The 27,474-nt window shown below is 39.9% G+C and overlaps 1 protein-coding gene across 17 annotated transcripts in view; it reads left to right on the top strand.

The window, feature by feature from the left end:
- The window catches only part of PUM1 (pumilio RNA binding family member 1), a 142,093-nt gene that overhangs the window by 50,118 nt on the left and 64,501 nt on the right, over window positions 1-27,474 (top strand). For 12 of the 17 annotated variants that reach the window (XM_010353600.2, XM_010353593.2, XM_030942140.1 and 9 more), the window contains 3 exons: window positions 15,230-15,338; window positions 16,298-16,476; window positions 27,033-27,199. In XM_010353600.2, coding sequence (XP_010351902.1) covers window positions 15,230-15,338; window positions 16,298-16,476; window positions 27,033-27,199 — 455 coding nt within the window. The remainder of the gene's footprint in view (window positions 1-15,229; window positions 15,339-16,297; window positions 16,477-27,032; window positions 27,200-27,474) is intronic. The other 5 variants (XM_030942147.1, XM_030942148.1, XM_030942146.1 and 2 more) reach the window with 2 other exon arrangements.

Genomic DNA, 27,474 nt, shown 5'->3' with positions numbered 1-27,474 from the left:
CATGACTTTTTTATCCTCAGGGATGTTGGGGTGTAGAGGGAGAGAATAAGGAACAGACAAAACTGAAAGCATATATTCAGGCTGTCTGCAAATATATACATTTAAAAGCTATTCATTAGCTACTTTTGCAAAAATAAAGTAGAGAATACAAACAATAAATCAGCAGTGCTGTTATCCAAGTTGAATCCGATATATAAAGGCATTTTTAAATAAAGGATCTTTTGTTTAATATAGTTGTTACAGATCGATAGTACTTGCTCTGGGCCATCTGTTGGAGCACAGAAACATATCCTCATTATATGTACAGTAACCAGACATAATGATGTTTAGAAAAATAGAATTACTTTTGTTACATTGCTTTCTCAAGCTGGTGTTAAACTATGTTGTGTGTAATTCCTTGGTTACTGTAACCTTGCTAATAAAGAACCAGAACATCAAAGCAAATACATTGTATTTTGATTAATTAGTATATGATGTGGTTCTCATTGTAGTGAAGCATGTAGCAAACATTTATTTTTTGTATTGTAGTCCCTATATACATAGCAGGCATATTTATGAAATATTTATTTCCTATAATGAAGGAAAAGGGGAACTTGTCCATACTGAGATCCTTGTCTTGTCAGATCAAAAATTTTAAAATACCCTGAGGCTGACTGGTTGTGGGTTCATTAGAGTATTTGGTCCCATCTTGATGCAGATTATTCTTTGTTATCTCATTCGGGCTGTTTGCTTCCTGCTTTGGGCATGTGAGGGGGTCATGAAGCAATCTAGATGTTTTCATCATTGTATTTGTGAACTTTACAGTATCCTGAGGGGTCTGGAGCTTATCTGTATACTGGGCTCGCAAGTACTGTAATATGTAATTATTAAAGTGAAGACCTATTATAAAATGAATATGGTTATGCTATAGATCAAACCATATAGTCAAAACAAATTGTTATACCAAAAAGATACTTGCACTTGCATGTTTATTGCAACATTGTTCACAATAGCACAAACATGGAATCAGCTTTGGTGCCCAGCAACAGTGAATTGGATAAGGAACATGTGGTACACCTACACCCATAAAAAAAGAATGAAATTATGTCCTTTGCAGCAACATGGTTGCAGCTGGAGTCCATTATCCTAAGTGAGTTATCACTGGAATAGAAATCCAGATACCACATGTTCTCACTTATAAGTGGGAACTAAACATTGAGTACACATAGACATAAAGAAGGGAACAGTAGACACTGAGGACTCCAAAAGGGGGAAGGGAAGAAGGGAGGCAAGGGTTGAAAAACTTACTTATTGGGTAACTATGTTCACTATTTGGGTGACAGGTTCAGTTGAAGTCCAAACCTCAGCATCACACAATATATTATAGCCATGTAACAAACCTGCACATTTGCTCTCTGAATCTAAAAAAAAAAAAAACCGGTGTAGTTTATTCATATATAAAAACATATGACCTTATTTATAGGTAACCTATAGATAATATAACACCCCTTATATGCTGTTCCTGTATCATGCAGAAAAGCCTGATTCACTCTGGGAATTTCATCATTTTGTCAACATACTTTACTGTCAATCTGTCAGGTTTTATGAAGATAGTAGAGAAGAGAAATTTCTTGGCTCTCTTCCATTAACGAAATGGGAAGGTATAAAGAAAGCTTTACTTTCAGATTCAGAAGGGCATGTGTATGGGAGCTTGTTCAGGTTAATTCATGACAAAATAACATGGAGTGTAAGGTGTTAACAGTATTTCTGAATGTTCTTTAATGGACTTGCTTTATGAAAGTATGAATGATATCTTTTGAAGTGCTTGGTTTCTAGGATGAAGTCGTAGCCAGACAGGGTTGTGTTCTTTGGTGTGTGCAGAAAACAGGAAACCCCTGTGCGTTTTGAAGTTTAATGGTAGTCATCAAGTTAGCAATTCTGTCTAATATCTAATTTGTGGTTGTCCTAAAATTTGTTTATTTATTTATGTTTTTGAGACAGAGGCTTGCTCTGTTGCCCAGGCTGGAGCGCAGTGGCACTATCTTGGCTCACTGCAACTTCCACCTCCTGGGTTTAAGCGAAAATTCTCATGCCTCAGCCTCCCAAGTGACTGGGATTATAGGCGCCTGCCACCCCACCTGGCTAATTTTGTACCTAATAGAGGCAGGGTTTCACCATATTGGCCAGGTTGGTCTCAAAAATCTGGGCTCAAGTGATTCGCCCACTTCAGCCTCCCAAAGAGCTAGGATTACAGGCATGAGCCACCGCACCCGGCCTGGTTGTCCAAAAATTTAAAAGCTACCAAATTCTTCTTATCTTGACTTGATTACTCTTTTTGCTCTTACTGTCCCCCAGCAGCCTACAGTGGATCTTCAGGGCAGCCTCAATACCCTTTGGATACATAAAACTTAAACTTTTGATACTATATGTACAGATTTGGATCTGTTTGTGTTTTTAATTTTAATTTTTAAATTTTCTTTTTCTTCATGTACCACACAGGAGACTTAATGAATTCTGTTTTCATTTAGCTTTTGCACTCAACTCTCTCTGCAGAATAGATTCCTAATTAAAAGAACTCCAGTGATAGACTGGCTTATGTATACTTAGTGAATTCATTCTCGATCGTCATAATGGGCAGTGACTCTTTTGAAATTATATAGCTTTTGTTTTATTTAAAATTTTTTGAGATGGAGCCTTACTATGTTGCCCAGGCTGGATTACAGTGGCATGATCTCAGCTCACCGCAACCTCCGCCTCCCAGGTTCAAGCAATTCTCCTGTCTCAGCCTCCCAAGTAGGAGGGACTACAGGTGCATGCCATGACGCCTGGCTAACTTTTTGTATTTTTAGTAGAGACAGGGTTTCACCACATTGGTCAGGCTGGTCTCGAACTCCTGACCTCAGGTGATCCACCTGCCTCAGCCTCCCAAAGTGCTGGGATTACAGGCTTGAGCTACCATGCCTGACCAGCCTTTAATTGTTTTTATTTTTATTTTTTTGAGATGGAGTCTTGCTCTGTCATCCAGGCTTGAGTGCAGTGGCGAGATCTCGGCTCACTGCAACCTCCGCCTCCCAGGCTCAGATGATTCTCCTGCCTCAGCCTCCCAAGTAGCTGGAATTACAGGCATGCACCACCACACCCAGCTAATTTTTGTATTTTTAGCACAGGTGGGATTTTACCATGTTGGCCAGGCTGGTCTTGAACTTTTGACCTCAGGTGATCCACCGCCTCGGCCTCCCAAAGTGCTGGGAATTCAGGTGTGAGCCACTGTGCCTGGTAAAATTATATAGCTTAAAAAAAACAAAACAAAACAAAACAAAACTTGCTTTGAAAGCTGAGAGACATCTAAGCAGCAATTTTGTCCTTGCACCCACTTCCACAGTTCCTTTTCTTACCATTTCATGTCTGGATTACTACATTGGCCTCTTTGCTTAGACTCCCAACATTGATTTGCTTTCTTTCACCCCATTTTATGGTGGACTGTCAGATCAATCTTTTAAAGATAAATTTTATAATGTTACTACCTGTTGCCTATTGGATTAAAGCCCTAGGGGTGCTTTTTGTAGTCTCACTGGCAGCTGACATTAGTGATTTTTCACCCTCTTCTTATTGTTACCCTGTGTTGATGGCCAGTTTCCAGGTGGGCACCTGCTCCGCTTGCTTTCACTTCTGCCTACCTTTGTTCATTGTAGAAGGTCCTTTGCACCGTCTCACTCACTCTAAATCAGGGTTGTCCAGTCTTTTGGCTTCCCTGGACCACATTGGAAGAATGTGATCTTGGGCTACACATAAAATACACAATCACTAATGATAGCTGAACTAGAAAAAAAAAAAAAAAGAAAAAAATTGCAAAATAAAATCTCATAATCTTTTAAGCAAGTTTATGACTTTGTATTGGGCCACATTCAAAGCAGTTCTGGGCTGCAAGTTGGACAGACTTGCTCTAAATTCTGTTCCCTTCTTTAAGATAGTTCTTGACCATCCTATCCCAGGCTCATTTCTTCATTGGTGGTTGGTTGCTCTTCCTTTCTTCATCTGTAGTAAGCTGTGAATTCTAACAGTCTATACTACATTATTAGGCAGTGTGCTTATCTTAAAATTACTTATCCGTTTGACTCTGGTTTTTCTTTTTGATCTTTTAAGTTCCTTCAGGGCAAAGAATGTCTTTTACTGCTTTTTTTGTTTTTTTCCAGTAGTGTCTAATGCAGGTTGTGCATTTTACGGTATGTGCAAGTAGTACTTTTGGACATCAGCAAGTACTTCAAATACTGAAATTCATTTTTTCAATAGTCAGAAAAGCAATGTTCCCAGTTATGGGAGAGAAGATCAGATTACCTCATCTTGTCCTATACTCTGCAGGCTCCTTGATTTCATCCTTAGTGGTGGAAGTGTTATTTAAAGGCATTAGATACAAGTATTAACAGTGCTTAGAAAAGGTACTTAATAACCTGGGAAAACCTTTAAAAAATCTGTTAATTTATATACTGCATAATTATTAAAAAAATCTGTTGATTATAATTATGCAACAGATTAAAGTTTGCTTTTTTAAAAAGCAGTATATTAGATTTCAGCCAAAAGAGGTATTTTGTTAAAACACCACCATGTCTATGGAAGTCTGTTTTCAGTAGTAACCAGTTGCAACAGTAGGTTAAAAATTTTAAGCAGTAATTACTATATGCCAGATTGTGATGATACTTAGTAGAGAAATACAAAGAAAATCATTGCAGATGTTGATTCTTAGACAGTTTTTTTGGTGATTTGAATTAAATTAATGAGAACATAGATTTTAACGTTTAAAAATAATCTTTACATGTAAGTATTGAGTAGCATTAAAGTGGATGCAGGAAGAAATCCACTTTGCTTATATGTGGATTATTTTTAATACCATGAATATATACATATATGTAAATGTGAAATGAGAATTTGGAAGATCTTATTCCTTCACTGAAAGAGAAGGTGAAAACTTAAAAATTCTTTGCTTTATATACTTATTTTTAGTTAAAAAAAAAACTGGCTTGTGATGGAACACTGAACATTTTTAATATTCCTTATTTAAGCAACAATTTTCAAAATGAGTTGGAAATTTATTACAGGTTGGGTATCTCTTATCCAAAATACTTGGGACCAGAAATGTTTGGGAATTTTTTGATTTTTGGAATATTTGCATTATGGTTACTAGCTGAAGAGCCTAATCCAGAAACATGAAATCTGAAATGCTCCAGTGAGCATTTCCTTTGACTGTCACATTGACACTCAAAAAGTTTTGGATTTTAGAGCATTTCAAATTTTGCATTTTTTTGGATTAAGGATGCTAATCCTGTATCAGCTTGCTTAAAAATATTTGAAACTTAGGACATGAGCTCTTTTCTTAAAATTGCTATTAACTTTTGCCCTTTTGAAATTACATTGAAGTGGCCAGGCGCAGTGGCTCACGCCTGTAATCCCAGCACTTTGGGAGGCTGAGGCGGGTAGATCACGAGGTCAGGAGATCAAGACCGTCCTGACTAACACGGTGAAACCCCGTCTCTACTAAAAATACAAAAAATTAGCAGGGCATGGTGGCAGGTGCTGGTATTCCCAGCTACTCGGGAGGCTGAGGCAGGAGAATGGCGTGAACCTGGGGGGCGGAGCTTGCAGTGAACTGAGATTGCGCCGTTGCACTCCAGCCTGGGCAACAGAGCGAGACTCTGTCTCAAAAAAAAAAAAGAAAAATTATGTTGAAGTGAAATCTGTCTGCTTGAGAGATATGCCTTATTTATTTCAGACCACCATACTCTCAGTTTTTATATGTTAGAAAATTAGTTGAAAATCATAACAAAAATATAGTTTGAAACAAGTAATCCACAATCCCAGTGCACTAGCAAACACCCTTCTGCTTTTATTTTTCTTTCCAGTCTTGATCCAAAAGGGAAGAATGCATGAGGAGAAGCAGTCTTTACATGTACAATTTTGTATTTTACTTTTAAAATTTAATGTTATTTTGTAAATATTATGTGTAGTCATTATGGCTATTTTTGGTGAGCCTGCATTGTTGTGCTACAACTTACTTGCTTGCTTATTCATTTATTTAAAGAGACAGGGTCTCACTGTGTTGCACAGGCTAGTCTTGAATTCCTGGCCTCAAGTGATCCTTCTGCCTACCAATATGCTGGGATTACAGGTATGCTCCACTGCATCAGGCCCACAGCTAATTTATTGTTGAATACTTAGTTTGCAGTTTGCTTTCAACTTTTTTTTCCCCCCGAGACAGCGTCTTGCTCTGTTGCCCAGGCTGGAGAGCAGTGGTGCGATTTTGGCTCACTGTAACCTCCGCTTCCTGCGTTCAAGCGATTCTTCTACCTCCGCCTCCCGAGTAGCTGGGATTACAGGCGCCTGGCCACTACACCTGGCTGATTTTTGTATTTTTAGTAGTGACAGGGTTTCACCATGTTGTCCAGGCTGGTCTCGAACTCCTGACGTCAAGCAATCCACCCGCCTCAGCCTCCCAAGGTGCTGGGATTACAGTCCTGCTTTCAGCTTATCTTATTCTTTTTTTAAATTTTAATTTTTAAAAATAGAAATGGGGTCTTGACATGTTCATGTTATTCAGGCTGGTCTCGAACTCCTAAAGTGACCCTCCCACCTCAGCCTCCTAAAGTGCCAGGGTTATAGGCATGAGCCACTGCATTCAGTCTCAGCCTCAACTTTTTTTTATTTTTACAAACACTTTGAATGTAGATTTTTTTTTTTTTTTCTTTTGAGACTGGATCTTGTTCTGTTGCCCAGGCTGGAGTGCAGTGGCGCAGTCATGGCTCACTGCAACCTTGACGTCCCGGGCTCAGGTGATCCTCCCACCTCAGTCAACCTCCTGAATAGCTAGGACCACAGGCATGTGCTACCACACTTGGCCTTTTTTTTTTTTTTTTTTTTTTTTAAAGTTTTTGTAGAGATGGGGTGTCATGTGTTGCCCGGGCTGGTCTTGAACTCCTAGACTCAAGCTATCCTTCTGCCTCAGCCTCCCAAAAGTGCTGGGATTACAGGAATCAGCCACCACACTTGGCTGTGACTCTTGATACGTATGTAGTTTCTGAAGCCCTTCGAAAAGAATTATGCTAACCAGGAATGGATGAACTTGGCTTTTTTTTTTTTTTTTTTTTTTTTGAGACGGAGTCTCGCTTTGTCGCCCAGGCTGGAGTGCAGTGGTGCGATCTCGGCTCACTGCAAGCTCCACCTCCTGGGTTCATGCCATTCTCCTGCCTCAGCCTCCCGAGTAGCTGGGACTACAGGTGCCTGCCATCACGCCCAGCTAATTTTTTGTATTTTTAGTAGAGATAGGATTTCACCAGAATGGTCTTGATCTCCTGATCTCGTGATCCACCCGCCTTGGCCTCCCAAAGTGCTGGGATTACAGGTGTGAGCCACCGCGCCCAGCCAAACTTGGCTTTTTAAAAAAAAAAAAAAAAAAAACTTATTATGTTTTAATAAGTTAAAACTTTAATAAGGCTTTAGTATAACTTAATATCAGTATAGTTCTTAGTATTTGTAAAAGCACTTCGTATACTATCTCACTTGATTTCACAACAGTCTGTGGTATGGAGAGACTAAGTTGTGTGAAAAATACATAATTTTTACAAGTAAGACTACCACATGTGATTATCAGTGGTTACCAATCAAACTTCTTCGTTTCAGTTAGTTCTGAAAGGTCCTTTCTCTGAGTTGATATCATCTTCTCTTAAGGTACTGAGAGTGTGGTGAGATATATACTAAGAGATTAAGAATTGTTTTGGTTGTTGGTCTGTCTTACCAGCTAGTTAAATATCAAGCATTCGTCTCCTGCATTGGCTACATTCCAGTGAAACTAAGCTTGTGTTGTAAGTTGGAGATACTAGATAATAACATGATCAAACTGATCACGTCTGCAAGGTTGGCACATCCATATTAGTAGTATTTCTTAAGATGCTCAATTTCTGCTCTGAGAGACGCTCTGTGCAGCCTGTATTGAGTGTGTAATTAGCTACCTAATATTTTATTCCTTTTGAGAACAGAGTAGTTGCTAGAGAGCCCTTTTACTGTTGAGATCATCAGTAAACCTCATTGATAAATCCCTATTCAAATATTAGTGGTGGTATGGTCAAACAAGTCTAGGTAATAATTGTCTTGCCTCTTTGCAGTTCCTGAAAAGCCGTAATCATGGTTCTTGTAGTGTTGTTTTGTTGGGGTAGTTAGTGTAATGAGATTTGTACTGCCATGGCCTAGGTGATGCCATGATCACTGTGTCTGATAGTTTGACATAGGAGCGTTTCATTGACAGACCATTAGTGTTGTCTATTGGCTGCTACTTCGCTCTTTTAAAGAAGGATAGTAGCTGACTTTTTGGTTACTATTTCAGCATTGTATTATGTCATTACATGTGTTATCTCTTTCATTGTACGCAATAGGTCATTTTGTAGGTGAGAAAAAGCAGAAGAGGATAAAGGATAAAATTCACACAGCTGGGATTTAAAACTAGTTTAAAATAAAGTGATTGCAGAGCATTCATGGATCTTTATCACTGTTATTAAAATAAACCTAGAGTTTCTTGATATTCTCCACTTTTTATTGTCTTAATCCGTGTTTTAAGGGTTCTTGGTGTAGGATTTTATGACCCGATTGATTGTTAAGTGTGGTTTTGCGTATTGTTCTTTTTTGTTAGATGGAAAGGTAAAAAGGTGTTTCCAGACAAAATTTAAAAGTGTCTCAAGTGGCTAACATTGCTTGTAAACCAGTGCTTGCCTTCTGTTTTGTTTTCCAGAAACCTCATGAATAAGCTTACTGATTTTTTTTTTTAATTTTCATAAGTTTTTTCTTTTATAAACTTAGGATTCAGGTCGGGATAAATAGTGTATGTGTGTGTGTTTCTCCCAGTGATTTGAGAGCAGACACTATTGGTGGTGCAGTTAGGAATTCCACTTAATGTGACATTACAAGGAAGAGTACAAGGTCTATTTATTGTATTGCTGGGGATGATAGGACTCCCCAAGTCTTGTTTCTCAGTTTGTAGATCTTGAAATGGACTGTTATGGCCGGGCGCGGTGGCTCAGCCTGTAATCCCAGCCCTTTGGGAGGCTGAGACAGGCGGATCACGAGGTCAGGAGATCGAGACATCCTGGCTAACACGGTGAAACCCCGTCTCTACTAAAAAAATACAAAAAACTAGCTGGGCGAGGTGGTGGGCGCCTGTAGTCCCAGCTACTCGGGAGGCTGAGGCAGGAGAATGGCGTGAACCCGGGAGGCGGAGCTTGCAGTGAGCTGAGATCAGGCCACTGCACTCCAGCCTGGGTGGCAGAGCGAGACTCCGTCTCAAAAAAAAAAAGAAATGGACTGTTATTACTAATTCAGATGATTGGGTTATGATATTGACCCCACACTAACCAGAACAACAAGAGACTAATGTATGAAAACCAAAATGCAGTCTACTGATTTTTTTTTTTTTTTTTTTTGAGACGGAGTCTCGCTCTGTCGCCCAGGCTGGAGTGCAGTGGCCGGATCTCAGCTCACTGCAAGCTCCGCCTCCCAGGTTTACGCCATTCTCCTGCCTCAGCCTCCTGAGTAGCTGGGACTACAGGCGCCCGCCACCTCGCCCGGCTAGTTTTTTGTATTTTTTAGTAGAGACGGGGTTTCACCGGGTTAGCCAGGATGGTCTCGATCTCCTGACCTCGTGATCCGCCCGTCTCGGCCTCCCAAAGTGCTGGGATTACAGGCTTGAGCCACCGCGCCCGGCCTCTACTGATTTTTTAAGGAGAAAAAGCAAACTCTTAGATGGACAAGGGTAGTTGTGTCTGATGATTGGCATGGTTGGCTAGAGGAGGAAGCCAGTTCCTCTAAGAATATGGCTTGGTAAGCAGAGTTGGAGCCAAGGAGATTCCTTGAGTGTTTTTAGTGTCCAGTGTAATTAAGCTACTATCTAACCAGATGTATTGATTGCTTTAATAAGAATAGGCTTCTTTGTGTGTCATTTCTTTGTGTGTCATATGCCCTGCTCTTAAATGTGTCACCTGGATAATACTGGCTACATCTGACTCCTTGGGTCTCCTTTGCTTTTATTGGACCAATTCCTAACTCCTGTTATCTTCTTTTGGAATTGTCAAATTGTTTAATCCTCTTACTACCAAATTATTCTTTAAAACAGACTCTGTACATCTCTTTTGTGATCTGTTACTTTTTGCCTTGTCAAAAAAGCCAGTCTTTATTTCCAAATTCTTGATGGGGTGGATAGGGACTATCTTTTCATAGGTTGGATGCATTTACATTTTTGGTTATTGTGTGTTAAGTGAAGATTTGGCAACTGCTGGTATTTATGCCAGTGGGTTGGCAAACCAGGATATTTTAGCCAATGCTGTGGATGATGTTACCTGCAGAGAGGTTACTGTTGAATTTGAAATTGTACTTGGATAACACATTATCATTTGCTTTTATAATTCAGTAGTTTCTAACTCCTTTTAATATGATCAGATTTGAACAGTTAGGTATCTTTTAGCTGACTGTTGAATATAAGTGATTGCTACTAATTTTCAGTAAGCTCAACATGTCTAAATTGATTTGATTTTGCAGAGTTAAAAAAGCCAGTTTTTTTTTTTTTTTTTTTTAAATACAGAAGGCTATAAGACAAATTTGGGGAAAAGATGCAGTGGAACAGAGGTAATTACTTTTTTTCAAATTCAAAAGGATTTTACTTTCATCACTTACTTTTAAATATTAGAAGTGGAACAAGAAGTGTTTCTTGAAAACAAACTCCTAAAGAAGTGTTTCAAATATACAAAAACACTTCCACATATTCACAACTGTGTTGTTACTGCTTAACAAATCACCCTAAAATTTAATGGCTTAAAACAACACAGTGTGTATGTGTGTGTGTGTATGTGGTGTGTGTTTTAAGAGATAGGGTCTCACTCTGTTGCCCAGGTAGGAGTGCACTAGTATAATCGTAGCTCAGTGCAGCTTCAAACTTCTGGGCTCAAGGAGTCCTCCCACCTCAGTCTCCTGAATAGCTGAGACTGCAGAGGTGTGCCACCACTCCAGACTAATTTTTAAGAAGTTTTTTGTAAAGCTAGAGTCTCGCTATGTTGGTTGCTTAGTCTGATCTTAGACTCCTGACCTCAGCCTTGCAAAACACTGGGATTACAGGTATAAGCCACCATGCCCTGCCTAAAACAAGACAGTTGTTTAAGCCTCACAGTTGCTGTAGGTTAGGAACGTAGGCATGGCTTTCCTGAGTCATCTGCTTCAGGGTCCTTCACAAACTGCAGTCGTGATTTCAACTGTGGCTGCCTTCATCTCAAAGCTTGCTTGGAAAAGTTCTGTTTCCAAACTTACTCATGTGGTTGATGTCAGAATCCATTCTTCGCTGGTTGTTGGACCGAGGATCTCAGTTCTTAATTGTGTGTAAATGACCCAGGGCAGAGGCAGAGTTCAGTGGGAAGCTGCAGAGCAACAGCTTTGTATATGTAGTTGTTGTCCAGAGATGTCTCTCTCGGCTTCCTGTGGCCTCTCTGTAGGGCAGCTCACAACATAGCAGCAGTTATCATCAGAGTAAGCAATCAGGACAATAGATAGAAGAGGACAAGTAAGATGGAAATCACAGCTTTTGTAACATCTTGAAAGTAACATCCCATGACTTGCCTTATGTTATTTCTTAGAGGCATGTCATAGGTCTAGCCCACAGTCAGGGGAAGGGGATTACATCAGGGCATGAGTACTTGTAAGTGAAGATCATTAAGAGTCATTTCATGTGCTGCTAACCACAGCAGTTGAATGTAGAATCCATATGTTTTGGAGGAAAGGGAGAAAGACTAAGATCCAGAGACTTTTTTTTTTTTTTTTTTTTTTTTTTTTGAGACGGAGTCTCGCTCTGTCGCCCAAGCTGGCGTGCAGTGGCCGGATCTCAGCTCACTGCAAGCTCCGCCTCCTGGGTTCACGCCATTCTCCTGCCTCAGCCTCCCGAGTAGAGTAGCTGGGACTACAGGTGCCCGCCACCTCACCCGGCTAGTTTTTTGTACTTTTTAGTAGCGACGGGGTTTCACCGTGTTAGCCAGGATGGTCTCGATCTCCTGACCTCGTGATCCGCCCGCCTCGGCCTCCCAAAGTGCTGGAATTACAGGCTTGAGCCACTGCGCCCGGCCAGATCCAGAGACTTTTAAGAGCTTTGCTAATTTTGCTTCTGTCTTTGCCCAAGCACCTTGGTTCAGTCTTTTGCTTTCTTCTTTTTTTGCTGTAGTGGCAAAAACCACAATTACTTTTGTACCAACCTGATAGCACTTTGCTTCATGTTTGCTGTATGGTTGTTTCCTTTTGAGATAATTTACCCTGAAAATAGCCTTGCTTATGTGTTCACCTGCTTCTGCCAGCTTTGCACATTATGACAACCTGGTATACTATCATGAAAGGTGACAGGATCCCAGAACTGATTTTTGAGCTGAAAGGCTGCTGCTTTCTGTAAGCAATTTTACAAATTATGGAAAAGACTGTATTTACATATGTAGGCTGGAGGCTGGTACTTTTGGAAACCGTTCCTTGAGGTTTTTTTTTGTTTGTTTGTTTGTTTTTTTGAGAGAGTCTTGTCTGTCGCCCAGGCTGGAGTGCACTGGCGAGATCTTGGCTCACTGCAACTTCCGCTTCCCTGGTTCAAGCAATTTTTGTGTCTCAGCCTCCTGAGTAGCTGGAACTACAAGTGTGCACCACCATACACAGCTAATTTTTGTGTTTTTTAGTAGAGACGGGGATCTCGCCGTGTTGGCCATTCTAGTCTCGAACTCCTGACCTCAGGTGATCCACCTGCCTCAGCCTCCCAAAGTGCTGGGATTACAGGCATGAGCCACCACGCTGGGCCCCCTGTTCCTTGAGTTTTAAATAAAGATATATAAGTTTCTGGGAAGAATGAACTCTTAAAAATTTAAAGGACAAGAATGGTTTTGATCACCTTAGCACTCTTTGCACTGTTATGTGGAGCATAAAACAAGTGAGGCCCTCCTTAGGCTGACATTCTTTCTTCTGGAATACAAAAGAGTAGTTGCTCTTGCTTTGCACAAAATGCAGGAGAAAAAAAATCAGAATTTTAGTTGGATAAAGGATATAACCAATGGGGAAAGAAATTTTATTTGTAATCTTCAGACAGGACATTTTTCTTTCTTTCTTTCATTTTTTTTTTGGAGATGGAGTCTTGCTCTGTCGCCCAGGCTGGAGTTCAGTGGCTCGAACTCAGCTCACTGCAACCTCCCCCTCCTGGGTTCAAGGGATTCTCCTGCCTCAGCCTCCCAAGGAGCTGGGACTACAGGCACCTGCCACTATGCCCGGCCAATTTTTTTTTTTTTTTTATTTTTTAGTAAAGACAGGGTTTCACCGTGTTAGCCAGGATGATCTTGATCTCCTGACCTCATGATTCTCCTGCCTCGGCCTTCCAAAGTGCTGGGATTATAGGCGTGAGCCACTGCGCCCGGCCTTGCAGCAGACAGGACATTTTTGAGACTAAAAGGAGAAAAATAAGTTTAAAAATAATTATTGAATTGTCCTTTTCATAGTTTACACTAATTTTCAGTATCCCCTCTGTGACCTGATTTGACAGTTATTTTACCTAGTTGTGATGTTTTTGAATACATTTATTGAGAACCTGTTGTGCTAGGCACTCATCAATAGTATTTCTAATCATCACAGCAACTTGAATGATATTTTCTTCATCAATGAAAAGAGAATGAGGTTCTGGGCAGTTTAGTGAAATTTCTAGGGCACTTCAAAGTTGTCTAGTTCAGTGCTTCCCGACCCTAATGCTTAGCGTTGATCAGAGCTCTTTCCCATTTTACCCTGATCCCCACCCTCCCCCAAATGCCCTTAGGGCAATAAGTGGTATACCAGGAAGACTGCTACTTATAGCTGTTCATTTTCAAGGAAACTTAAGTATCTGCGCAATTAAATACCAGACAAATGTGTGTTTTGTCTTAACCTTGTTTAATTAGTAAACAACAAATTAGGTCCTTAAGAGCAAAGTGTGTGGCAAACTGCTTTGGTCCAGGCAGTAACCCATGTCCATGAGATAGATTATAGAGCCACTTAAAGGTAGATGAAAATTATGCTGAGAAACCCAGAAATTAGATTTGGGAAGCAGAGATTTATTTTAGTGAGAGCAGAGTTTAATTATTTTTCCATTATCATTGGGTTATGGGTTAAATGGGAAAGTTAAACCGTTATTGTCAAGGAGAGGAAATGTTTTGTGCTTTCTGGTTTTTTATTGTGTTCCTCTGAGAAATTCAACTCTCCAGGTATTTTTGTGCTCAAAAATGGTGGTTAAATACTATCTGAAACGTCTTAGTTTCCTGTGTAATAGCAGTTGAAAACATAATTAGAGGAAATAAGAGGGGGCATTTTAGCCAGTAAAGCTGATGACCAGAACCAAGAATGATAGAGTTCTGTGGAATTTTACTTTGTAAGCCTGGTCACTGGTGCTTTGATCTAAAACTGTACTGTGTTTTGCTTGAAGGGTATTTTGCATTTTTTTTTTTTTGTAGCTAGTATAAACTTCTCATGTTGGCTTATGGCCAGCCATCCCTGTGTTTCTCTGAAGCATGGAGTGATTTGTGAAGTCACTTTAATGGCATTACCAAGTATTGTTAAAAAATTAATGGAGGTTAGGAGATTTCATTTCCCTTCCAGTAATGAAGGAATAGCTTTTCTGTCCTTCCAAAATCTTGGAATAGGTTAGTGTTGTGGTCGAGAAGTATTTTGGTTAATGGAGTCTCTGTGTATAAAGGAAGTGAATTTTGCCTCTGGCATTCCATAGCTCAGGTTCATAGCTGAGGTTCATAGCTGGGTTCATGCTCCAGCTTGAGTAACTTTGTCTGGTAGTTAGTACACATAGAGAAGTGTTTTAATAGTTGTAGATACTTTCTTTTTCAATAAGAGTCTACTTCGTAGTTAGCTAATAGGGTCACTATTAGTTCCTTCCCCCCCTCCTTAAAAATCTTGGCATGGGTTAAGTGAATAATTCTAGTTATTTAAGTTGAGCCTCTATTGGATGGTTTGATCAGTGACCCCACCCCTGCCCCCACCTTGCCTTAGGCCTCTCTGTGACTTTTACCAAATATATACTAGTGCTCTGACCACAGTTGTGTAGTTGGAACACTTTAATTAAAGACCTTCAGGGCACGTGAGCATCTTCAGTACCCTTGTCTAAAAGAAAGTGTTGACTGCTGTACTTTCATCCTTTATGAATTCTTTAAAAGCATCTATTATTTTTAATTTGCAGCAGCTCTTGCCAGGTAAAAAGTTTTGGGAAACAGATGAATCCAGCAAAGATGGACCAAAAGGAATATTCCTGGGTGATCAATGGCGAGACAGTGCCTGGGGAACATCAGGTAATCTAGATCTAGCATCTGTACTGTGATTTATGCCTGTCTTAGAGCTCCTTTCCTCAGCAATTGGCAAGATATGAATTTTACATCAGTGACATAAGCATGTCAAGCAGTGTCCTCTCCTGTAGTATAATTGCCATTAAGGAGCTTATATGATGTAATTTATTAAAACATAATTAACATAAAATCAAATCTTCAGTATTTTTTGAAGTGCTAGCCACAGGGGAATGGTCTTATTTGAAACGACCATAATTTCAGCTGTAACGTTTTGTTCTGTACTGCTGTCAGCATACTTGGAATTAGAAAATCCACACCTGCCATTTGAAGTTCATGTTTCTTTTTCTCCCCTTGCCCTTGTGTACCATGTGTGGAATGATCTATCTTTAAACGTGATTGGGACCAAATCAAGTCACTGGGCACGGACATTCTTCTGGCATACTACCCCTGAAGAGGGATGGGGAGAACTTATAGAGGCAGACACACTGACAGCAGAAAAAGTGACAGATGATAGGGAGGAAGGAGACAGAAAACCCAAACCAGTGTCGTGTATTACAGCACAACGTAAGCATGAAACCTCATGATGGCAGTGAATTATCAGAAAAGAACAAATTACATTGTTTTTAAAAAGGGCAGTAAAATCATATTTTGTTTTAGTAATACTAATAAAATATATTTTAAAAATCCTTTTACTTATAAAGGGATAAACATTTTATCCACTCAGCTAGATAAACCAGCTAAGCGAGATAAACTGTTGTATTCCTCTGCTATCCCGGATAAATGAGGAGTGTGTTCCATTTCCTTAGCTTATGTTGAATATCATACAGTGAAAGACATGATAGGAGGTTTTGGCTCAACTGACCTTGGCAAGTTTCCTGATTCCATTGGTTTATCCATGAGACGTCACTCATAATTTGTTTGAGCCTCTGGCTGCACTGTGTCATGCTTGTGTATCTTTTTTGTAGATCATTCAGTTTCCCAGCCAATCATGGTGCAGAGAAGACCTGGTCAGAGTTTCCATGTGAACAGTGAGGTCAATTCTGTACTGTCCCCACGATCGGAGAGTGGGGGACTAGGCGTTAGCATGGTGGAGTATGTGTTGAGCTCATCCCCGGGCGATTCCTGTCTAAGAAAAGGAGGATTTGTAAGTTGGCTTGAGGAACTTGTTCCTATCTCTCTCTCTCTCTCTTTCTTTTTTCCCCTAAAGCAAAACATGCCTGTTTAGTGTCCTTAGATATTCACAGCATTAATTACAGGGTATTTTCAAACAACATTTGTTGTAAATAGAACTCAGCAAACATAGTAGGAGATGTAAACTAAACTTTTAAAAACTAAATTAATAATGTTTTGGGGGGGACACATTGATAGTCATGTGAGATGAGAACTGAAATCTTGATCACAGTTCATTGGTCTATCAGAAAACACCATTTTTACTTTAAAATAAAAACAAAAGGAGGGTGGTGAAGGAATTTAAAACATAAAGCTGATGATGGGATGTTAACAGGGAATTTCAGATTTGAGAGCAGTGATTTGCCAATACCCGGGAAACCTTAATATAGATCAGATTATAGGGCTATTCTTGTTTTGTTAGCTACGATTTAATTATAGAATCCTCTTTGGCCCTCCTTGAATGGCTTTGTTTCTCACACCTGGCCTGTCAAGAAGTTAGGGATTCTGTTAATTCTTTCTTATGAATTTTCCGATGCTAAATTGTAGTCAAATAAGTCTCTGTGTCTATAGCCTCTTTCTTTTTAAGTCTTAAGCATTTTTCCGTGAGCATCTGTGATAGCCTTTCTCAAAACAATTTCTTTATCATTAACTTTCTATATTGAGAAGTCTTAAGATGTATTTCCATTTGAGTCTTCCTCATTTTGAATTCTGTGACTGTTGTCATATTCCAAGTTACAGATAGGAAGGCCATGAGAGGCACTTGAATCTGTCTTCCCTCCCTTTCTCCTGTCTAAACTTGTTTTGTACTTTTTCAAAGCCATTTCTCTGAAGTCATTTTGGGCTGATATCACCTGATAGCGGTCATTTAAGAGATTTTAATATAATTCTTTCTCACAAATTATATTAATAATATTATAACTTTCTTTAATAGCATTTATTGCTCAGTATTTCTTAGTGTTATACATCTTTTGCTGGGTATCAGAGGCTTGGTCCTGCTTTCCCTAATCCACGTTAAATTTTGTTACAGAAACAGTAGTTCATTTTTGGTGCAGCTTCCTCAAGTGTCAAGTACAGTTCTTAAGTACTAGCTATTCTAAAGCTGACCTGATTGCTTTTCGGTGTTTTGACCCTGCAGAGACCTAGGTCGGGTTTAGTAGCTTGTGAATCAGATAGGAGATGGCTCCTTTTATATGAACCTTCCCAAGGGGCTGCTTGGGAAGAACAAGATCTACCCTTTGGATGTGAGTTATTTCTCTTTTTTCACCCGATCCCCAGCTCACCTCTTTTTCTGTCCTCACTCTTTCCTCATCTTATGAGCACAGATTCCTCAGCAGAAATTAGTGTTGTGCGTCAGTAGGTTGCTAGTGTGGTGAACTGGAACCTGTGACTCTAGCTGTGAATTCTCTGTCATGTGTGTGATCAGTTTCTGATTCTTGGGCACTAACCAGGAGGCATGTACCTGCATTACTGTGAAGCTTGTAGGAGGCAGAAAAATAGTTGGAATTAGGAGAAAGATACATGGTGGGTTTGAATCATTTTGCCACTTATTTTTCTCTTTTTAAACAATCATCTCATACAGTTATTTTGATGACAAAAACTATATCATTTGTCCTGGGAGACTGGTGATTTACCTCTATTACAAAAGAATTGTGACTAGAGGAGGTTAAGACTTCAGGCTAGATAGATGGGGTCAGAAGATTGGACTCTAACCATCCAGATAATTTACTGAGCTTCTGAGGTATGCATAAAGATAAATGAAAATTTTGAGGTATGCATAAAAATAAATGAAAATTCTCCAAATTTGTGTTCCAGCTTCTTTTAGAAGGAAGATCGTGGGTAATGGAATATTATCCCATAGTTTAACTTAGATTGCATCTATAGAGTGATAGAAGCAGACTGATCTAGTGACATCAAGCCACTTGTTGGCATATACAGTCTTCTGGTGTCTGGAGACCTGTGGCTCAGTGAACCGGTTATCTTTATTATTGTTATTATTATTGACATGGAGTTTCACTCTCGTTGCCCAGGCTGGAGTGCAGTGGCATGATCTTGGCTCATTGCAACCTCCACTTCCAGGGTTCAAGCGATTCTCCTGCGTTAGCCTCCTGAGTAGCTGGGATTACAGGTGCCTGCCACCATGCCCAGCTAATTTTTGTATTTTTAGTAGAGACAGGGTTTCACCATGTTGGCCAGGCTGGTCTCAAACTCCTGACCTCAGGTGATCTTCCCACCTCAGCCTCCCAGAGTGCTGGGATTACAGGCATGAGCCACTGCACCCGGCCAGTGAACTGATTATCAGCTTTGTGGTTGTATCCTCTTGATTTTATACCTAACCTGGCTTTGCTCTGCCTGTTGGTCAGGATGACACCTGACTAAAGCTCTTTTTGTGGAAGCCTGAGTCACTTCATGGTTGTCATAGTATGTGTGCCTCTTCTTGAGGAAAGTGAGCCTTTTCTTTTTAAGTCTAGTCTGTCATTTAAAGTGTTGAATTCAGAGAACCAGAAAGATAGGATATTGGCTTCTTGTAGATAATTGTTCTAAAGGAGGAGTGGTACTTGGTAGTATATGGGGTCAGGGCATACAGGTATTTTTACTTTTGGGGTAGCTGTATCAACATTAACTCCAGTAAGCCTCGCTTTAATCTTGAGAGCTGAAAACATCATCTCTGACGGCATAGTGATTGTAGACCTCAAAGCAGGTAACTAAGAAGTTATTCTTACACACTGACAACAGATAATCTATACTCTAACTTTTCTGGTAAAGGTGGTTCAGAACTAAAATAAATCTTTCTATAGTGGTTTACCGTTTTCAGTGAACTTTCCTAGTTACAGCTAGATTGAAGCTGTTTAGCTCTTTGTCTAGCTTGAATTCATTTTGATTGTACAAATGGTCTCAGTTTAGTGGTTTTGGCTTCTGTGATAAGAATACATTCTGGCTAACAGGAAGAATCTGGCAACCATATTTTGTTCTGAGCATTCACTGTAAATTTTTGGTAGTATTCTACATAGGAATCTCAAACTTCAGGAGAGCAGCTTTCAGAATAATAGAGCTCAAAATATCAGTCAGATCTTTTACTTTTCTTTTCATATCCTTTATTTTATTTATTCTTGGAGTAGAACAGGTGCCCGCCCCACAGCCCCCATGGTTCAGGGTGGTTACAAAATGAGATGTAAGTATTGTTTTTTTGAGGCCCGTGGGTGAGATTGCCATCTAAGGACCCTGCTGTCTGGAATACCAGCTGAGCTTTTTCAAATAGGTGGAAGCCTAGCCAGCCAAAAAGTGGATCATGATTTCTACCTTGCTGGTTTATGGTGCCCGGGGAAATGAGAAGACCACTCTAAACTTCGATTAGGGTAATGACCAACTTTAACCTCACAGAAGAAAGATTTTTAGAAAAAATATATTGGGAAGGTCTTTCTGTTTGTTCTGTAGAGAGTATCTGCTTTTTGATCTAGAGGATATGTACACATTCATAGTATACATCTATTTGGGCCGTGAAACTTGATGACTTGTTTGTCGAGGTTTCACTGCATTTACTTTAGGTAATGAGTGCTACTTTACTTTCATAGGTTTTGTTTGAAAACTTCTGTACAATGTAATGCAGATAGAGGTCAGGGGTTTGAGTTTCCAATGGACCTTAATTCATCTGCAAAATGGGGATAATCAAAACTCGACAAAATAATTCATATGGCTATGTAGCATATGTGAAAATGCTTTGTAAACATTAAAAGTCTTACTACCCAAAGTCAGTGGGCCAACAGCATTAGCATCGCCTGGGAGCTTATCAGAAACTCAGAATCTCGGATCATACCTCAGAGCGAATGAATCAAAACCTGCATTTTGACAAGACTACCCAGATGATTTGTATGCACATTGAAGTTTGATAAGCACTGCTGTCATACGCATATCACAGAAAACTCCGCTGGACAAAGAATCTAATGATTAGAGCCTTAAAAGTTTCCTGGGGGAAAAAACATAGTATGTCTAGCAATTTTTAAGCCTTGGTGGGGAGGGCTGGTGAGGGCACTGTGAAAAAGGCAATGGGGGAAAAAATGTGAAAATTGGATAAAGTATATTTTAAAAAAGACAACTCTACTTTCATGAATTTCCTTATTTAGTCCTTGGAACAACACTTTGAGGTAGATACTATTGTCTCTATTAATTTATAGATGAGAAAAATGAGTCTTTAGAGGGGAAGTGAGGGACTGAATTCAAACTTTGTTCTAATTTCAATTTTTAACTATATTGCTTTCTACTGTGCCATACTGGCGTTGTTTGTGAGTAGAAATCCTCAAAAAAGGATCAGATTTAATATGTTAAATTAAGAAGTATTTCATGTGGCTAGCAGTTTCAAACTTACAATTTTTAATATTTGCATTTTTTTTTTTTTTTAATTTTTTTGAGACAGTCTTTTTCTGTCGCCTGGGCTGGAAGGCAATGGTGTGATCTTAGCTCACTGCAACTTCCACTTCCTGGGTTCAGGTGATTCTTGTGCCTCAGCCTCCCAAGTAGCTGGGTACAGGAGTGCATGCACCACCCCAGCCAGCTAATTTATATTTGAAAATTTGAATTGCCAGTAGAGCTTGGCATTGTTGTACTTTAAAGGAATTAGACATTTCAGTTATTTGGCATTTTGTGAAAATGGGTAAGTGTGTGCAGGAGAAACCAATGTTTTAGTTAACACTGTTATAGTTTTTGGACTCAGTGTGTCAAGCAGGTATAAAATACTTCTTTGTAGAAAGAAGGGAGGAAAATTACTAATCCCATTAAATATGACTTCTCTGTGTGAAGCTTTCTTTTTTTTTTTTTTTTTGGAGACGGAGTCTCGCTCTGTCGCCCGGGCTGGAGTGCAGTGGCCGGATCTCAGCTCACTGCAAGCTCCGCCTCCCGGGTTCACGCCATTCTCCTGCCTCAGCCTCCCGAGTAGCTGGGACTACAGGCGCCAGCCACCTCGCCCGGCTAGCTTTTTTTGTATTTTTTTAGTAGAGACGGGGTTTCACCGTGTTAGCCAGGATGGTCTCGAACTCCTGACCTCGTGATCCGCCCGTCTCGGCCTCCCAAAGTGCTGGGATTACAGGCTTGAGCCACCGCACCCGGCATGTGAAGCTTTCTTTTAAGATCACTGCAGTAAGAGTAGTAAATAGATTTGAAATCTTCTGATTTCATTCAGAATAGATATATTAGGAAGTATTCCCCCCTTTATGTGAGTCTTTTGAGGAAGCTGAGCCATAAGTGCATGGATTCTGACTTCAATAATATATAGTCCTACCTCCGTCTGCTTTTCTCCCAGTTCTTTGATATTTAGCAATTTCTCTCCCTTTCTGTAGGTATGGGATCTCTCAGCACCCATCTCGGTTCCACTCTTGAGATTTTGATTGGGCCAGGCCACTTGAAATTTGAGCATTTTACTGAAGTTTGTATTTGAGCAGTATAGCTTTGGGTTAACATTCAGCTAAAGAAAGCCCATAATTAAAAGATGCTGTTAAGCCTTTTTCATTTATTCATTTAGCTAATAGACTTTTCCAGTACTGTATGTACTAGATAATATGTAATAGAAAAGCAAATCACAAACCATGCCTTTCTGATGCTTATGTTGGATTTAATTACCTTGGTTCTTAGTTGTGGATACTTATCAGAGCTATTTGAGCAGAAGCTTTTCACAACATTTGCAGGAACCTCTACATACCAATCAGATCAATCTCTGGTGCAGAGGGTGGGCTCAGCCACCTGTGAATTTGAAAAAGATTGCGTTGCTTAAGCTTAATCATAGAACCACTGCTTTGTGAAAATGACAATGCCCCTGGGAGGGCCATATTGGCTATATACTTGTATTTGAGATTTAAACCACTTAATTGGGACATTTAAGATTTTTATTCTTGATGTCGTGTATAGTGTTACATAAGAAATACCATCCCAGTGCGTCTATTACTACTATTATATTACATTTATGTAAAATGGCTTATCTTTATAAAACTTTTACACATACATTATTTCATTGTTATTCATAGTAAACAAAGTCTGAGAGATTGAATAACCTGTCCGAAGTCCTGTGACCAGTAAGTGTTAGCAGTTGACATAGAATGTAGGTTCTGTGCACCCTGGTTCAGTACTTTTTTTTTCTTTGAGACAGAGTCTTGCTCCGTTGCCCTGGTGGTGGTGCGATCTTGGCTCACTGCAACCTCCACCTCCTGGGTTCAAGCAATTGTCCTGCCTCTGCCTCCCGAGTAGCTGGGATTACAGGTGTGCGGCACCACGTCTGGCTAATGTTTGTATTTTTAGTAGAGATGGAGTTTCACCATGTTGGCCAGGCTGGTCTTGAACTCCTGATCTCAGATGATCCACCTGCCTCGGTCTCCCGAAGTGCTGGGATTACAGGCGTGAGCTACTGCGCCTAGTGAGTTCACTACTTTTTAAAAGACTGGGCTACGTGTTATGGCTCACACTTGTAATCCCAGAGCTTTGGGAGACTGAGAAAGGAGGCCCATCACTTGAACCTAGGAGTTTGAATTTAGCTTGTGAAACATAGCAAGACCCCATCTCTACAAAAAATATAAAAATCAGCCAGGCATGGTGTGTGCACCTGTAGTCATAGCTGCTTGGGAGGCTAAGGTGGGAGGATCGCAAAAAAAAAAAAAAAAAAAAAAAAAAAAAATCACATAGCTGTGAATAGCTTATCTTAAATATATTTCAGAAGTGTAAAATTTTCATAAAACTTAACAGCCCATTTATACCTTTCCTATTGTCTCTAGGGTCTTCATGTTTTTAAGATACCATTTTAAGTATCTTGAACCTGATACTGCTGTCTATTAATGAAATAAAGACAGGGTCTCACTTTGTCCCCAGACTGGAGTGCATTGGTAGTGCATATTTTGTTCTTAGCATTCACTGTAAATTTTTGGTAGTATTCCCCATAGGAATCTCAGACTTCAGGAGAGCAACTTTTAGAATAATAGGAGAACTCAAAGTATCAGTCAAGTCTTTTATTTTTATTTTCTTTTCATATCCTTTATTTTATTTACTCTTGGAGTAGAACAGGTGCCCGCCCCACAGCTCACTGCAGCTTTGAACCCCTGAGCTCAAGTGGTCTTCCTGCCTCAGCCTACTGAGTAGCAAGGACTACAGGCACATGCTACCTTGCCCAGCTAATTTTTTTTTAAAACTTTTTTTGTAGAAATGGCATCTCTGTGTTGCCCAGGCTTGCCTTGAACTCTGGGCCTCAACCTAGATCCTTCTGCTTCTGCCTCCCAAAGTGCTAGGATTACAGGCATGAGCCACTGCGTGCAGCTACCATCTCTTAATAGTAGACTTTTACAGAATGGTTTCCTATTTGTGCTTTTGTTTTTACTCAGAAGTCAGACCTCTGCCAGCTGTTTTTATGGAGGGCCATTGTTGATTTCTTGAGGTTTTTTTTTTGTTTTTCTTCTTTTAAGTAAACTTTCTATTGAAATACAACCTATGTTCAGAGAAGTGTACGAGCCATAAATGTTCATCTTCTTGAATTTCCTCAAAATCAAAACACCCATATAACACTTACCTAGATCAAGAATTAGAAAATTCCCTTGGGTCTCCCACCCTCTAAAAGAAGGAACCCACTATTTTGGTTAGGCATCAATAGTTTATTCAGAGTAGAAAACCAGGTATTTTGTAGGAATGGCCTGTACGATATTGGTAAAATGCAGCACATTGCAGGGAAATATTTGAAAATCTGTCCCGTGGCAGTATAACTGAGAATGTAAATTAGTGAATGTAAATAGAGTGCAACTTAGTGGTCAAGATTTCAGGCCAGGCCAGGTGTGGTGGCGCATGCCTGTAATCTCAGCTGCTGGGGAGGCTGAGGCAGGAGAATCACTTGAACCTGGAAGGTGGAGGTTTCAGTGAGCTGAGATCACACCACTGCACTCCAGCCTGGGCAACAGAGCAAGATTCTGTCTTAAAAAACAACAACAACAACACAGAAGAGATTTCAGGCCAGACAGCTTATAGATGAGCTGAGCAGGTTCTCAGTAAAGCCCTTGTGAAGAGCCCCTGAGGAAAGATAATGCAGAGCATTGATTTGACTAGTGCACATCCCCTGCAACCAGCTGTCTTGCTTATTGAAACTTCCTACTGCTGCTTTATCCTCCTTTCTTTCCCCCTCTTTTTTAAAATAAATAAATACATAAATAAAAGAGTTTTGCTCTTGTTGCCTAGGCTGGAGTGCAATGGCGCAATCTCAGCTCACTGCAACTTCTGCCTCTTGGGTTCAAGCGATTGTCCTGCCTCAGCCTCCCGAGTAGCTGGGATTACAGGTGCTGCCTAATTTTTGTATTTTTAGTGGAGACAGGGGTTCACCATGTTAGCCAGGCTGGTCTCGAACTCCTGACCTCAAGTGATCCTGCCTGGCCCTTCCAAAGTGCTGGGATTACAGGTGTGAGCCCCCGTGCCTGGCCCTTTCTGTTCATTTTTGCCTACAGACCTTTTGAACTCCTTTGAGAAATTGGAGCTGAACTGTTTCTTCTGAGCCAGTGATTTGATTTGTAGACTTGCGGAAGAAGATGACTTAGGCTAGACAGTGGGATGATTCTTGTAATATTCTTTTGCTGTTCACATTAATGGTTTCTGATTCAGGTAGAGTTGTCATCTAGACCATATTACCACCCCCGGGACTCTTATTTAATGATGATAAATAAGGAAGATCATTCTTATTTTAACAGTTCAGTTTTGCAGGATTTTTTGTTCCTTTTAATTTTCTCCATCATATTTATTGAACTTTTATCAGGCACTGCAGTCAGTGCTAGGGATATGAAAATGAATACACAGCTTTAGTCAGTTTTACCTCTGCGGGTATGGAGGAAGCTATTGCCTTTGGATATTTTGAAAGATCTTTTTGTCTTTAGAACCCTATCATATTCCCATCTCGGCTTTGGGGAATCTCAATGTGGTACATAATTGGCTATCGTTCAGTCCTTTTGAATCAATAACAGCCACATACTTTAAAGATTCTATTCTGAAAGGCACAATTCAATGGCCAAGTCAAAGCTGTGATTTACTGTCTTGATGCTGCATGAAGCTAAGTTGTATATCCTTTCTCAGTTCCTTGTCATATTTGTTCCTTTTTTATATTATCTTTTTCTGTATCACATTTGAACAGAGAATAACTTCAGAAGTAAAACGGGCTCTAAAGTAGTAGTTGAAAGGTTTAAGAATGTCAGCCTTTCTGGGCCAGTGCTCTCTTAAGAGTTTTAAGAGCGTCTGTTGGTTTTGCATCTACAGGCCCATCCACAGTCAGTCTGTTTATAACTGAGTGTCAGCTGCTGTGTCCTCCGTTGTTGATTTCTCCCCATTGACGTTTGGTTTTGGTGACTGGAAATGCTTTGCAGCCACTCTCATCTTCTATTGAGTGGATCTTGCCTTGTACCAGGAACTTGAACTTGGTCCATGTGCATTTCTCTTCCTTAAACTAGGAGTCAGTGGTGGGGAAAAGCAAGGCTGCTTCCCTCTAGTTTTGCAAAAACAAAGGTTAAACCCTTAACCCTTTGATGTAAGGTTCTGCAAATCTCTTTGTACTATGTCAAGTCACTATACCAAATCTTTTCTTTTGGAAACCAAGGTACATGTACTTTATATGTCCAGGGCTTAACTTGGGATGTTGGTAAGAGGAGATAGACTTAATTTCTGTAGAAGGCAGGACATAAACATGACATGTCTAGCACTAGATAAATTCTTTTAGGCCCAGCATTTTAAGCTTTGTAGTTTGAAACACTTGAGACAGAAATTCTCTTGCGTCAAATGCTTCAATTTAACATACTCCCACTTAGAGATCTCATGAATAATCTTTGTTACCGGTAGATGGTAGAAGATAATTATTAGAGTACTTTTGGTGAAAGAATCTCATAGTTAGAGTTAATTTGTTTTGAGGCATTAAAAAACTTAAGGGTCATCAGAGAATTGTTGATGCATACCTGTGAGGCTTATAGGGTAGAGCTGGGAGGTGACGCAGATTGACAGGGCATATATCCCAAGATCAGGTACAGAATAATTGAGTTGATATGATGTCAGACCACACTTGGCTCAATATTTAGAAGTAAGGGAGGGATTTACATAGTGCAGTGGAGAAGTATGAAATTCATTTTACAGGTGTAATAATTTTTTTTTCTATGCTATTAGCTGTCATACCTGGGGCTTATTAAGAGTCATGCTATTATGTAGAGTTAGGTTTGGGAGTAGAGAACTTGACCAAGAGCTACAGAGTTATGGCTGGGCTTTGGGTAGGAAGAAAAAAAAGGAAGGAAGAAAATGGGTTGGTGGGACATTGGATATAGTAAGATTGTTCTGAACTCTGTAACATAAATGTATGTCTGTCTCCCCCGTTTGGCAAGATCTTCTGCAGTGTTCCTGCCTCTGTGTTGTTTGTTAATTAGATTGTAATGTGTGAAAGGGCACAACACCATCCTCTTCTGAGTAGCATCTAGTATAGTCTGGTGCCCACAACGGTTGCCCGTTATTATTAGTTGATGACGATTAGTGAAGCTGAAGCTATTTTTTAAACAGGGCCCAAGGGATGCAGACAGTGATGAAAACGACAAAGGTGAAAAGAAGAACAAGGGTACGTTTGATGGAGATAAGCTAGGAGATTTGAAGGAGGAGGGTGATGTGATGGACAAGACCAATGGTTTACCAGTGCAGAATGGGATTGATGCAGACGTCAAAGATTTTAGGTTTGTATGTTTTACACTTCTGATTTTTTAATGTGGGCTATGGGGTTTTGTTTGTTTTGATTTAGTTTTACTTTGATTTTCGTTTTCTTCCCCTCCTCATGTTTTCTTTTTAAGAATCCAATCTAGTGTAGGCTATGCTACAAAGATTGTAAATTAACTGGTGAGGTGGAATTTTCTAAAAGTTGTCAATGCCTAAAGCATTGCCAAAATGGTAGATTTTGCATTCGCATAGAACTCTAAAATTTGAAGAAGGATTCCAGAGAAGACTATTTCAG

The sequence above is a fragment of the Rhinopithecus roxellana genome, chromosome 12, assembly GCF_007565055.1.
Source record: "Rhinopithecus roxellana isolate Shanxi Qingling chromosome 12, ASM756505v1, whole genome shotgun sequence".
Taxonomy (NCBI): Eukaryota; Metazoa; Chordata; class Mammalia; order Primates; family Cercopithecidae; genus Rhinopithecus; species Rhinopithecus roxellana.
The sequence above is the reverse complement of the archived record's forward strand: the minus strand, read 5'-3'. Positions and strand labels throughout refer to the sequence as shown.